This window comes from Silurus meridionalis, chromosome 29 (genome assembly GCF_014805685.1).
Source record: "Silurus meridionalis isolate SWU-2019-XX chromosome 29, ASM1480568v1, whole genome shotgun sequence".
NCBI lineage: Eukaryota > Metazoa > Chordata > Actinopteri > Siluriformes > Siluridae > Silurus > Silurus meridionalis.
Genome location: NC_060912.1, coordinates 6,054,859 through 6,070,168, shown reverse-complemented (window position 1 = coordinate 6,070,168; position 15,310 = coordinate 6,054,859). Strand labels below are relative to the sequence as shown.

Sequence of the window (15,310 nt, the reverse complement as noted above, 5' to 3'; positions counted from 1 at the left end):
GGGCTCCATGACCTTGACCAGGATTAAGCAGTTACTGGAGAGGAATGAATGAATAAATAGAGTCAATTAGATTAAATCATGGCTAGACAGATTATTTTATATGGCAGCATTGATTTCTACATCTCCGGCCCAATGGATTGGATTTGAATAGATTTACATGTCTAGTTATTTTTCACCAGGGAGATGGAATAGCTTCACGTTCAACAGTCCTATTAACACAATTTGCATCATTTTATGAAATTTGGTTAGGTGTAGGGCTTGTTTCTCAAAATTCAAATTTAAAAATTCACTACGGTGCTCAATTATACACTATATGGACAAAGGTATGTGGACAGCTGTCCACACCTATATGCGGTCCATCCAAAACGTATGGATTTTCATATAGCTAAATTGTATAGAATGTCTTCTAGCGTTTTCTTTCCTTGCCCAGACCTTAACCCAACTAAACATCTTTGGGATGAGCTGAAACACGGCTGTGTATGTGCTTAACTACCACATCCAGCATCGAGTTTAACGATGTTCTTGTGGCTCGTAGAGAAGTGGAGCGACTTTAAACAACAAAGTAAGGGGTAATTCAATGTCAAGCACATAAACTATATGGACGAAAGAATTGGGACACCTGACTTTCCCAGCTACATGTGGTTCTTTCCCAAACTGTTACCGCAAAGCTAAAGGCACACAATTGCATAGGACGTCTTTAAATGCAGTAGCATTAAATTTTCCCTTCACTTGAACTAGGAGAACCAAACCTTTTCCAGGATGGGAATTCCCTCTGGCATCCCAGCACAAATCTCCACAAGAACACTAGTGGAACATCTTCCCAGATGAGTAAAGAGAATTATAAGAACAAATTAGGACTAAATATGGAATGTGATGCTCAAAAAACACATACCATATATATGACCAGGTGTCTGCAAACTTTTGCCACTATACTGTAACTTTTCACTATTTATTGTATTTCAGATGCCACCGCAAGCAACTGCTTAACAAAAAAAAGTGCAACCCCATTAACAAAAAAGTATGAATTTTTTTTTTCTCTTTTCAAACGACCATGTTTTCATGCTAGACAACATTATACTTCTGAAGATATTTGAATCTTGATGGACCACAGGATATCACATTTATTTGAAACGAAAAACATATGGAGGGTTTAAAGGTCAACAGACCATGGGAAACACTTTTTTCAGGTATAATGTTACATTTTTGGGGGTCCATTTTAGTATCACTACTTTCAGTTATCACATATGGATACAGCATGCAAAAAAATCAATTTACCCTCAGAAATGCAGATATCAGGTTACATTCTGCGAAAGGCCATTGAGAAGGAAAACCCATCATAACTGCAAAAAAAAAAAAAAAAAAAAGTAAATGTTAAACCTACTTAGCATTTCCCGTTTTCAGTTCCACTGCCTTTTCAAAAGGCAATGGTGGGTCAGGAAGCCCCTGAAACAGCCAATACAGTATATGTGTACATAAGGTGGTGTCTGGCTGCTGCATATTTTTTCTAATTTTCCTTACATTAATCCTCATTAACATAATTTGTAGAATATTACAATAGTGGGGAGCTATTTTCTTTCTATAGCTATAGAGAACTTGCTATTTCCACTTGTCCTATAGAAAGTCTTTTGTTATCAGGTGGAGGTGTGTCTCTGTAGGTCTCAGAGGCAAGCATGGGGCAACACTGAATCTTCTTGCACTTCAGTACATGCCCTTTCTCCTTCATTCCTTTCACGAAGCCACTGATTGCGCTTCGTACCGCTGCGGACGAGAAGTAGAAGATAATAGGGTCTAGACATGCGTTTAAAGTACTGGAGATCAGAGCCAGTTCTCGCCATTCCTCATTCTCTGCCAGGACGAACCCTACCACATGTGAGGCGTTGTAAGGCCCAAAACAGACAGCAAACACAAACAGAGTTCCAAGTGCCAGTCCGATAGCCCTCAGCCTACGGCGCCGACTGATGTGAGGCAACCGGGAGAGAATTCGAATAAAATTGATGTAACAGAAGCCACAGATAAGAAACGGAACGCAGAAGAGCACCACAAAAAGCTCCAGACGCACTGGAAGCAGAATACTGAGTTGCTCATCGTTGAAGTTGTTGTAGCATTTAATTTCGGAGAATTGTGTGAGACTTGAGCTAAGATTGTGGCCATTACTGATGTTCTTTGGATGCAAAATTGGCACAATGTAGACAATGCTGAGGTTCAGAGAGCCAACAAGCCAGAAGAACAGGCTGGCGATCACGGCGTAGCGTGGCCGACGGTAAACAGAGTATTGGATCGGAAAAGCAACACCTAAGTAGCGTTCGATGCTAACTCCTGTCAAAAACAACGTGCTGGTGTAAATAGTAGAAAAGAACATAAAGCTGCTGAGGGTGCACAGGTAGTCCGGCAGCTTCCAAATCATGTCGTCAATAGCCTCTTTCATTTTGAAGGGCAAGAAGGCAAGGAAGATGAGGTCAGAGATTGTGAGGTTCAGAAGGAGGATGTCGATGGGCGCAGGTTTGCGGTGGACCTTGCGGCAGAAGGTACAGAACGCCAGGATGTTGGCGGGAAGCCCGATCAGGAAGGTAAAGACGTACACAGGCAAAAGCAGCTGACTAACCAACATCTTGTCGAGTCCAGTTTTCACAAAGCATCTGTGAACGGCTGCAAAACTATAATGTAAACATGACTAATTAGCTTGGAGTCAGAAGAATACAATTACAAAAACAAATTGTTGATGTTTGTATGCATGAATGGGTTAAAATCACATTGTACATTTGGCTATTTTACATAGTAAAAAGTAATACATTTAGATAGTCAGCAGATATATTTTTGGCATATTAAATAATATTAAATATAAAATGAAAATGAAAAATTATAAATACAGGGTTGTTGTTTTTTTTTTTTGCTTAAAGGCTACATCATTATCTGAGGTAAATTTTTTTAACAAGGAAAAAAAAGCACATCAGTTAGAAAGACTCACCATGGAAAATAAGCTCTTTATCGTTTCGCAGTTGTCCTCCTGGTGCTCGGTGTGCAAGCAAAGTGCGCTCTGACTAGTCTCAGCTATTCTGATTACCTTATCAAATCATGGGGTGGATGCGGTGTCTCAACCCATGGAAATTTAATAAGCCCCTGTTACAAGCTTCATGACTTAAGCTCACCAAACAATGTTGCTCAGCAACCCCTCAGAGAATGGTCAGTGTAAGAAATACAGGAAGATGTCATAACCACTGTTAGTGTAATGTATTACACCTTTTATACCACTAAAATAAAAATGTACCACCGGTAGTGGAGAATCTGTGCTGGTGTCAGCTTGTTTATGTGCCTACTGAAATATTCTGTCAGCAAGGCTAAACCTTATTTCTGCATCATGTAATGACATTATCCAGTATTTCCTAGCTTCACGATGTTCGGAAATGAAAAAGGCTTTCCTTGTAATGTGAACTCAAATAGGAGCCTGGAGTCATTAATCACACCAATGTCTTTTAATGTTACACAAGATGCAGCTGAAAGGATACCTGGAGTTATTACAGTTACTTCAATTTGATTTGTACAGCACTTTTAACAATAAACATTGTCCCAATGCAGCTTTGAATATATTACAAATATAAACTGGAAATTCGTAAATGAATCCCTACGTTTAACCTTACCAAGCAAGTCTTCTCTGAAATCTTCAGAGAAACAAGTCTCAGTAAGGGAACCCATCCTCATCTGAGTGGCACTGAATGTCCATTCATTACAGATCCACCACTTTTAGGGTTATCAAACTGTTCTACACTTGAGTGCGAAACTGTTAATGCCAACTTTAGACCAAAGTCCTTGTAGCAAACTTTAATTAATTACATACATTTCGGGTTTGGATCATCTTAGTATATTTCTTCTTCTTCTTCTTCTTCTTCTTCTTCTTCTTCTTCTTCAGATCATCCATCTTCATTCCCTGTCCTCTACATCTGCCTCTTTCAGACTAACCACCTCCATGTCTTCCCTCACCACATCTATTAACCTCCTCCTTGGTCTCTTGCCTGGCAGCTCCATCCTCAGAATTCTTCTACGAGACCTAAATCCTGACTGTTATACTACCGGTTTGTCTCTGAGCTAGCCCGTGACTCCCGAGTCTCATCCCACTCGTTATTGTTCAGTCTCTCAAATATGGAGCCGGAAATATGAGTCACACAGACATCAGGATGTGTATAGAAGATATTCAAATTTTTATGATAGAAAGAATGCATATATAGACCTCTGTGACAACTATGAGACCATTTGCATTATATATCAGTGCAAAAACGTTGTTGAAGGTCATTCATTCATGTGCTTGGTACAAACGTAAGCATCTATTAATAAAGATATGATAGTTGCAGCATGACAATCTACACGGAAAGATAAGAAGAAGGAGTCACACAAAATAAATTACTTCTGGTCGAATAATTAAATAAGTGATTTGGAATATTACTTTATATATATTATTAATATATTATTGCCTCCTTTTATTCTGAAAGTATAACATTCTAGAAAAAAAAAATACTTCAGGGGAATAAGCATCAGGGAATCAGGATAGTATACAGGATTATCATTATGCAGGTTAGACATGTACGATGTTGTGTTGCATTCTAGAACGTAGTGGCATACCAATGACAGGTTTTGTTCTTTACTTTTTAAACTGCGATCCAATTTCTATTAGTATTTGCTCACCTTTGTTAGGTGTAGACGTGTATAAGGTGGATAAGATTTCGAGGAGTAAACCAGTCAAATTAATTCAGCCTGTTAGATTGGAATATTCTCAACACTCCACTGATTTGATTAGAAATCCATCTGTAAAACTAGATACAGTGCCTTGCTCAAGCTCAATTAGATTAAATTAAGACTGTTGTTCTTGAAAAACATTTGCCACAGGCTCAAATTGAGGTCTGGGCTTTAAATGGGTCTTTCTAGCACAATCGTGTTCTGGGAAATTATCCATTATTGCCTTGCCTTTAGGCTTAGGGTTGTTGTCTTGTCAGAACCTGAACCTTTGCCCCACTCTTATTCTTTTATATTGTAAAAATAGTGCTCTGTGGGGTATTGGGATTTTGTTTTTACATTCTTGTTTGATACTTTATTCAGAAATGTATTTTATTTTGATAGTTCCTTGTTTTTTTTTGATCATGGTAAGTATATTGTAGGTACGTTCATAAGCATTCTTTGCAGAAGGTGAGTTTATCAAGGACTCCCTACATCTTCATAATGAACTGTTTGAACATCTATTATAAGGAAAACACTACAGAAGAATGCACTGCTTGCCCAAGAACAGGTGAACTAATGCTGAACCCAGACAATAAGCACTAACTGCCAGCTTTCACACTATAGCTAAACACATGCACTTCACTTCAATGATTGATTTCTGTTTTATATACAGCCATTTGTATTAGACTGGCATTTGTACATTATTGCTGTTTGCATATCTGCATTTACTGTATGTACACTATATGGACAAACGTTTGTGGACACCTGATCATAAGATTCAGTGCACTTATATGAAATGCCAACCGCATTTCACTGTCTTCATACTTTTACACCGATAATGACAATAAATTTAAACCTAACTTAACATTCTCTGTCAAACTCTGGGGCCATTCAGGGACATGTACTAATATTTGATTCCCAAGATACTTTATATTTACACAGATGAACTCCATTTGACTGACTATTGATCTGATTTTAAAGGGTTTCTCAACCACAGGGGTCAATATTGTACTTAAATTACTACTGTTCAAATTGTATTTATTTATGAATGAATGAATGAACCTGGGGTCAGCAGTGCAAAGTAATGGAGAGTGTGTCAGAGAAGTGAAGAAAAGAGTGCAGGCAGGGTGGAGAGGGTGGAGAAGAGTGTTAGCAGGAGTGATTTGTGATAGAAGAGTATCCGCAAGAGTGAAAGGAAAAGTTTATAGGACTGTGGTGAGACCTGCAATGTTGTATGGTTTAGAGACAGTGGCATTGAGTAAAAGACAGGAGGTGGAGCTGGAGGTAGCAGAGCTGAAGATGTTGAGGTTTTCGTTGGGAGTGACGAGGATGGACAGGATTAGAAATGAGTTTTGTCAGAGGGACAGCGCATGTAGGACATTTTAGAGACAAGGTGAGGGAGGTGTGATTGAGATGGTTTGGACATGTGCAGAGGAGGGACATGGGGTATATCGATAGGAGAATGATGAGGATGGAGCCACCAGGAAGGAGGAAAAAAGAGGAAGACCAAGGAGGAGGTTTATGGAAGTGATGAGGGAAGACATGCAGGTAGTTGGTTTGAAAGAGGCAGATGTAGAGGGCAGAGGGGTATGGAGACGAATGTTACTCTGTGGCGACCCCTAATGGAAGCAGCCGAAAGAAGAAGAAGAATTAATCAATTCATTTATTTATTTACTTTTTCTTTTTTCTTTTTTATAAATGTACTATTTGAACAAGCAATGTTAAAATTTCACAGCACTTTTATTTGTTCAGGTGGGAAGAAGGGGCAATCTTTGGTATTCATATACAGTGGAACCCGGTTATGTCGATGTCCTAGGGGGTCGCCAAAAAGCATCGAGGTAACCGATGATCGAGATAAACGAAAATCAAAATTGCGGCAATATATTAACGTGCTTGAAATTTCTTTATGTACATGATGTGCGTTAATAAATGAGAATGTGCATGCACGTGTTTTTGAAGGGGTTTTTTACACAACAGCGTTGCCGCGATTTGTTTGATGAAGGCATGCTATAAAAATACATACAGTACATGTTTATCTGTCAGGAATCCACCTGCCACGCCCCCTTCGGCCCCCTTCAGCGTGTCAGGTGCTTTCTCGGCCGCTTTCTCTGAAGCTCCGCTTCAATCGCGCACATATGGTGCTCGTTTATCATCATCACCAGCTCCTATTTAAACTTCCACACTCTCACCGTCCGTTATTGTTGGTATATGTTGGTTCACGGCGGTCGTTGTTATCGCGCATGCGTATCCCGGTACGTGCCTTCCCACCGGCACTCTCTCAACGGCTGCGCTTTTCTTCCCAAAGCGCATTGCGGATCCCCCCGATCCTGCCGGTGTTCATTTTATGCGTTTGCTGGTCATCACACGTTTATGTACGTTTTACGTCTCCCGTGTGCTGTTCAGCGCCGCTTCTACCTTCGCCTCCCATTCATCGCATAACATTTAACAACAAAAGGCATATGTGCACTAACTAACAGCAGAGATTCACCAGTATACAATACAACACCTGTAGCAGTCGTAAGGCTTGATTTTTCCGCCACTTCCACGAGTTCTTCTGTGGCTGCACCGAGATAACCGACGTTAAATGGCAAATTTTTCCCCACTTGTGCTCGAGATATTAGGGTTCGGCGACATAACTGATAAAAAATGCTTAGAAAAAGCGAGAATTTGGCGGTTCCACTTCAAAAACGTCGACTTAATAGGGTTGTCGAGGTAACCGAGGGCGAGATAACCGGGTTCCACTGTATTAAATGTTAAAATACAAGGAAACATAATATAATTATAATGAATTACAATATAAGGAAACATAATATAATATGTATTTCCTTATACAAAATATAAGGAAAGCTCAGCGCACTGATTTACTAGTTATGTCCCATCTTCTTCATCCTTTTTATTATTCCTCATTAGCCCACCACAGAGAAGTGACACAGAGTAATATCTCCATCTACAGGAGATGTTCATGTTTAAGTCAACATAAACAAGAAGATAAATTTTAGCATTGTTTCAGGATATCATTTCTGCAAAATACATGTACTTGCTTTTGGAGAACAATGTGTTGAGGTAGAAAAAACAGGAATATACACATGAATTTGACTGATAAATATTGATCTTTCTTCTTTGCTGATATAGTACAGTGCAATGAATGTTTTTTACATCCTTTTTTTACAATCCTTATTTTTCATTGAAATAGATAAAGTAGTGTACAGGTGTAAGCACAATGAAATGAAGGCTTTGTTCTTCAGTGGGGTGTGTTTTCTGCATGCCACTTATAAAAAGCATTATTGTTTGTGTAAAAAAATAAAAAGTTCACAGGTCTAAAAACAGAAACAGAATCTGGTTTGTGGGTAGAAAATTGTGAGACTTGAACTGAAGTGTTCTGCTTATAAGATGTTTTCAGATTTATCATCACTGATTTCATCATAGCCTCACAGCCTCACAGTCCCCCTGGTCCGATTCTGAGCAGGTACTTGGATTGGATGCAAATATGTGTGTGTGTGTGTGTGTGTGTGTGTGTGTGTGTGTGTGTGTGTGTGTGTGTGTGTGTGTGTGTGTGTTTATAGACTTCCAGCTGCCAACAACAAATGGAAACCACGAAATTGTTTGTCGTTTTTTTTTTTATTAATGCAGTTTATTATTATTATTAACATTTATGATCATCAACATTTGAACAATTCACATTTTTAAAACAAATGAAATAAAATGCCTCCTTGGTTAAAAACAACATTTATAATATTTAATAAAAATAAAAAGAATAAATCAAATAAATGCAATAAACTTTTTATTATATTGATTCAACTGAGTAATCGATTAAATAGTTTTACTTAATTAAATAGTTTACATTATTTAAACCCCAAGTGGGTAATACAGATGTGTGTGTGTGTGTGTGTGTGTGTGTGGTTTACATTTGATATTTAATTCTCTAAAGATGTGTTCTGCTTATTTCAGCATACTTTAACAAATATCTTTCCATCCATCCTTCATTCATTCACTCCCTCAGTATGTGGAATTTCACCTTTTAAGAGAAGCTGGACATAAAACGCTAAAGAACCCACAGCAAAATCCACTTCCTTAATTGGATTCTTTAGCGTTTTCATGCATACGCAAAACAAATCTTATTTCCGGTATGGAGCGAGTTGGCACAGTGACACTGCGCTATCTAGTTTCTTTTTATAACCCTGTCATTTTTGTGTATGTTTTCAGGTTTAATAATAATAATAATAATAATATCAATATAAATGCATTTTAAGTGTGAGGTGGAGACTAAAAAAACTTCCGGTCCGCCATTTAATACTTTCCTGAGGGAACTCAGATTCTAACACGTGTACAGAAACCAAAAATTTCGGTATGAATATGTGTACCGTTACACTAATATATATATATATATATATATATATATGTGTGTATATATATATATATATATGTATATATATATATATATATATATATATATATATATATATATATATATATACACACACATACACACACGTATATATATTCATGTGTTTTTGTGCGTGTGTGTGACAGAGAAAGAAAGAGAGATACAAGTTTGAAACATATGAAAAAAGGATTTTCATGGAATATTATTTGAAAATCAGTAATAACACTTTAAAACAATAGAAAATGAATATCATAAAAAAAAAACAATAAACAGTTCATATGCAATAACTTTCATTGTCCAAATTTAAATATCAAAATATTAGGCTGTTTTTCCAACTAAATAGAGATAGGCATTAAATTCACAGACTGTAGATTTGCACACACCACTAAATGTTCACATTAAAATCTCTTCAATGGGATTGTGCGTTATGTTTCCTCACAGTATTTATTGAATTTGGGAATTTGCTGCTTAATTTAGAAGATTTCAGTAACAGTTTCTTATTCATATCACAGTATTCATTTCTGTTTCTAGCCCGATGCTCAATTCAATGCCGTTTAAATTATGTAGCACGTTTAACAATGAACATCGGCACAAAGCTGCTTTACAGACATTTGGAGGCAACGATGGCACAGAAAAACGTCTTGGAAAAAAGACAAACGTTCTAATCATAAATCATAAAATCATTTTTATTCTATAACTGTATACACAAAATCAAGCAGTACCAAGGATGTTAAAAGGAACTAAAGGTCTCCTCGCACTGCTGTCATTTCTTTTAGTATCTATTAGTATCTTTTATTACCATATTATCTCCTCGTAATATTCTGTATAATGTACTATAAATAAATATTTAAATATAAGTATTAGATAGATAGATAGATAGATAGATAGATAGATAGATAGATAGATAGATAGATAGATAGATAGATAGATAGATAGAGCGATCGATCCATCAGGTTTTGTTGCTCACTGATCAATGATATAGATCGAATTGTTTTGCACATTACAGCATGCACAAGCTGTCACACAGGCCTAATTGAATCTTTGCTGATCTTCTCTTTCACAAATTTTTACACCTAAACTATTTCTAAAAATTATTGAACAATATCCTATGTATCTTAAATAATTTTTGCATTAAAGCAAATCAAATACGTCAGCAGGCATGCAATATCTGTGCGGTACATCTTCTATCCATCTCAAATCTTTGTTGTAGTTTGGAGAACAAAATGAGTCTCCATTACAGTTTTTCTCAGTCGCTTTGGAGCGTTTCTCAGATCAGAAATGAAATTCTCAAAACTTCTCGTTCAACCTTCACATTATTTAGTAATTTGTGCTCATCATAAGAACATTTCTTGTTGCTTTGATCAAATTGCAAATGCTTCGGTACATTATTTAATCAAGTGTCTGCTGTTTTCCTACATTATCAGTTGTTTATGTTCATGTTGATCAAAATATTTTATTCTGGTTTTGCCTGAAGAGTTTTAACCCCCAAAACACCTCAGCATCAGTTCATTGTCTAATGGGAATAAGATGTTTGTTGAAACAAATACTTACTTTTGAGAGATGAACTAAGGATTTTAGGAAAAGTACAGGCTTTTGCAAGAAATCCAATGTGCTGTTTGTACAAATTGTTTTGAGAAATGCACTTACTGGTTTGCAATTATTAAGGACAAAGTGAGAAATGCTCCAAAGCAGCTGAGAAAAACTGTAAAAAGCTTAGCTGTTTTATTAATTCCTGCCCAATTCAGAGCCCAATTGTGGTTTGACTGACATTGTCTCTTTTTGCATGGTTGCCAGAGGGTCTTTCCCCTGCACAATGCCTTCTTGATGCTGCTTGGAGCTCCTCTTCACACACAGTCTACAGAGCAGGTCCTTAGGCCTTGAGGGCGACAGTATCAGCATGACCACCGGCTCAAGGAAAACGTTGCAGCAACTGGAGACAATGGCCTCGCGTCTCCAGTGCACGTTGCTTTTCTGGATGAAGCCGACCACATGAGATACGTTGTATGGTGTGTAGCATACGACAAAGACCAGGAGCGCGGAGAGTTCCATGGCCAGGATGCGCCGCTTGCTGCCAGCCGAAAGGCACGAGCGCTTCACCAGTGCTAGACAGCGCAGCGTACAGAACGCAGTGAGCAACAGAGGCACGGCAAACAGCAGGATTGCCATTTCTAGGCGCAGAGGCAACAGCACAACCATCTGCTCATGTGTAAAGTTCTCGAAGCACTTTGATGTGTTGGGCATCGACGGAGACACAAAGTAACCCCTTTTCTCCACTACTAAGGCCAAGCTGAGATGCAGAAGCACGACCGCCCACAGCAGAGCGCTGATCATGCAGGATGTGCGAGCCCGGCGATAAATTTTATAGCTGATCGGGAAGGCGATGCTCAGATAACGTCCGACAGCTACGGCTGTCAACAGGAGCCCACTGCCGTACAGCGAGGCCACCACAAAGAAGTTGTAAATGGGACACAGCAACTCTGGTAAGATCCATATTTCAAATATAGTGTAGGCAGATTTTACAGGCATCCAGGCGACCAAGACCAGATTGGATAAGCACAAGTTGATGGTGTAAACCACGTTAGGAGTAGCGCCGTGTTTTTGAGCTTTGCGCATGTAAACAAAGAGGACCAGCAGGTTGGCAGGCAGGCCGAGCAGGAAGGTGAAGGTATACACGGTCAAGGAGATGCAGTCGAACACAGAAATTAACTTCATTCTTGCTTGCTCTTGAGATTGCAAATGTGTGTCGATGTTCCAGGTGGCTGGTCATCCATTCAAGGCCCATATGAAGATAAGTAGATTATTTGTAGAGCCATTTCTGCTTCTTTTATGAGATGGTTGGTGCAGAGTGTAATCCAAGGAAATGGAATTCTTTCTAAACCCAACTTAGACTGAGACAGAAAGAACAAAAGTGTGTGTGAGAGAGAGAGAGAAATAATGGAGAAAAAAAACAACAAAATGATGTCAAGCCAGTGGAAAGATGGGTGTGTTCAGTAAGGACAGTGTTTAATGGTGGCTGGTGTTTTGAGGGGCTTGGCTTGATTTGACACCGAAGTGGACAGTGTGGCTGCTCAGGCAGCAGTAATAGGACAGGATGGCATTTGCGCAGCCTGATCCTGCCTTAATTGCCTTCAGTGCAAACGACAACGGAAGGCTGCATCAGTCCCCTTTAGTGAAATGATTCAGAATAATTGAGCTTTACAGGATGCTGTGTCCATTCAGATACAGCTCGATCTCTCTAAATGAAATGAAAGTTAAATCATAAAGCCATAAAACCAACTGGTTGATGGTCGTATCAGGGAGGTGGGAGCAACAAAAAAAAAGTGGAGGGTGGATATTACACAATAAGATCTAACTTTATGCCTTTATAGGAGAAAGAAAAAAGAACGTCAGTTGGTAGTTTTAAGCCATTTATAAGTGCAGGTGTGTGTGTGTGTGTGTGTGTGTGTGTGTGTGTGTGTGTGTGTGTGTGTGTGTGTGTTGAGCGAAGCACTGTGTACACACAGGAAAATCTATTTTTAATCACTGGCATTTATACAGGTTGGCAGCCCGATCTAATAGAGGATGAAAGGCTGTGATCATCTTTATTGTGAGATAAAATAAAAAGCATACACTGATTATGCTAAAATGACATTTAAAAAAAGTCATTATAAAGAAATTCAAAAAGTCATTTCACTTTAACTATAGTTTTATGGTAAATTGCATTGGTAAACTTTTTCTTTTTTTTTCCAGATACATTTTCCATGTCAAAGCTTTACATTTTAATTTGTATTTACACACAAACATTTTGCAGATTAGTTCCAAAAACTGGCTTTTGTCTACACTCCTACTCTTAGCTTTGGCCTAATTTCCTTATAGGCAGTGATGGACGAAGTACACAAAGCATGTATTTGAGTTAAAGTTTTTCTCAGTCGCTTTGGAGCAATTCTCAGATCAGAAATGAAATTCTCAAAACTACTTGTTTAAACTCCACATCATTTAGTCATTTTGTGCTCATCATAAGAACATTTCTCATTGCTTTGATCAAATTGCGAATGCTTTTGTACATCATTCAATCGATTGTGTACAAGTGTCTGCTTTTTCCTACATTATCAGTTGTTTATGTCATGTATATGTATTATACTAGTTTCACCTAAATGGTCTTAACCCTCAAAACATTTAGGCATCAGTTCATTTCATAAGTCAATGAATGCAGAATGGTTAAACCAGTTGTCAAAATTTGTCAAGCTCTTCTTCTTCACAGTTCTGTTAAACTTTTTTGGTAAATGTGTCCTGATGAATTGTGCAGATGAACCTTGAATGTCACGAATTAAGGGGCATGTTCACTTTTAGATCAACCACCAATCAACTAGTTCTCCAAAATAGGTCAAGGATGTATCTCGTGAACCTTTACTGTAATTGGCGAGTGTATATAAAAAGAGCAAAACACAGATTTACAATTGTTAAAAACGGATAAACAACTAGGAAATGAACATGGTGTCAGGGTACACCCTGCTTCTTCTCCTGCGCGTGCCTGCCCGCTCGGAGCTCATCACCATCCTACTGATTCCGAACACCTGCCTCTCGTTTACCATGCCCATATAACCACCTCTCTCACCCCACTTTAGTGTCCATTATTGTTTTCGTTGGTGTCTTTGTGTTTTTGCTGCAGTACTCCATTCATTCAATGCATATGTGTTAGGAGTCCTTAATTTTTCTGAAATGTGGTGTATGTTTCATGTACTATGTAGTGTTCTTTCTCTTGTCCTGTATGTTTTTGTGTCTGTGTTGTCTCTGTTATTAACTCATGCAGCTGCATGTGATCCTTCGTCCTGGGCAAATGTCTGACGAATATGTTTATGTTTATGTATGTTCATTATATTTCATCTGTCTTGAAATATTGAACTATTGTACCTTGTAAAGCGTCCTTGAGCTTGGGAAAGGCGCTATATAAATTAAAATTATTATTATTAAAGCTTTCTTATTTTTTGATGCTTCGGCTTCTGCTTCAGTCACTCGCCTAACAGAATAACAGACTGAAAAAAGAAAAGGAAAGTTAAGAAGAGAAGCGGTGTAGGAGAGGATCAACCCTGCTCTTACCTCGCAATGGACGAACAACCCAGCACGTCATCCGGTTCTGTTCTGGATCTCGCTGCGCTCCGAGAAGCTTTTCTTTCCGCCGCGGCTGGGCAAAACCCCCCCGCCTCCACCGGCACTCCTATGGTGCTCCCGGCTGCCTTTTCCGGAGAAGCTTCTGAATGCCGCAGATTCCTGCTCCATGTGAACCTATACATCCAGATGCAACTGCAGCGATTTCCCACTGAACGGTCTACGGTCTGCGTTTTTCATCTCTCTTCTCTCCGGAAGAGCGCTGGATTGGGCACAATCGCTGTGGGACGCCACCAGCCCTGCTACGCAATCCTACGCTCGGTTCACTGCGCACTTCCTGGAAGTGTTTTGCGCCTCCTCCGGCGTCCTCACCACGGCCGACCAGCTGCTCAGTATACGTCAGGGGAATGACAACGTCATGGATTACAGCCTTCGTAACCGCACACTGGTGGCATCTTGTGGCTGGAACGAGTCAGCGTTGCTCAGCATTTATCGGCTGGGATTAAATCCAGAGCTCAAACAAGCTATGGCAGTGCATGAGGATTCAGTGGGGTTGGAGAGCTTCATCCAAAAATCCATCGGGCTCTCTCAGCGCTTAGCCGCATGTCATCCAAATCAACTCCAACCAGAATGCCTGCGAGGTGCAACGGCACCTCCAGACCCTGAACCCATGCAGCTGGACTCACAGAGACTGTCCCATGAGAGAGAAAAAACGCCGTCTGGCCACGGGGAGGTGCCTGTATTGCGGATTACAAGTACACTCCGTCGCTAGGTGTCCCACACGCCCTGTTCATGCTGCGGTGAGTACCGTTGATTTCCCAACGGATATCTCATCCCTATCCAAGCTGACAGTGTCTCTCCTAACCACCACTCTATCCTTCTCTGTGCATGCTCTAGTTGACTCCGGCTCGGCGGGGAACTTCAACTCCCAAGCCTGCCTTGACCGCTTATGCCTCCCCCGAGATAGGGGTTCCCAGGACCTAGCGCTCCAAACCATCCAGGGACGTCTACTGGGAAAGGGTTGGGTGAAGTACTGCACGCCAGTGGTGACGCTACAGGTGGGGTTGTTCCATCGAGAGGAGATTTGGTTTCTGGTTCTGAGAATTCCACAGTCAGCGTGATCCTGGGGAGACCGTG

The 15,310-nt window shown here is 39.5% G+C and overlaps 2 protein-coding genes across 2 annotated transcripts; both read right to left on the bottom strand.

Moving 5' to 3' along the window:
- Nucleotides 1–1,508: 1,508 nt before the first annotated feature.
- Nucleotides 1,509–3,140, bottom strand: LOC124382110 (free fatty acid receptor 2-like). Its single transcript, XM_046844220.1, has 2 exons — nt 2,966–3,140; nt 1,509–2,654 (listed from the first exon to the last, which is right to left on the bottom strand). Exon 2 carries the CDS (start codon nt 2,606–2,608, stop codon nt 1,583–1,585), a length of 1,026 nt encoding a protein of 341 aa, XP_046700176.1. The 5' UTR covers nt 2,609–2,654; nt 2,966–3,140; the 3' UTR covers nt 1,509–1,582.
- Nucleotides 3,141–10,813: 7,673 nt separating this feature from the next.
- Nucleotides 10,814–11,800, bottom strand: si:dkey-211g8.9 (free fatty acid receptor 2). The gene has a single exon (XM_046843710.1). The coding sequence runs from the start codon at nt 11,798–11,800 to the stop codon at nt 10,814–10,816; it is 987 nt and encodes a 328-aa protein (XP_046699666.1).
- Between the last annotated feature and the right edge of the window lie 3,510 nt (nt 11,801–15,310).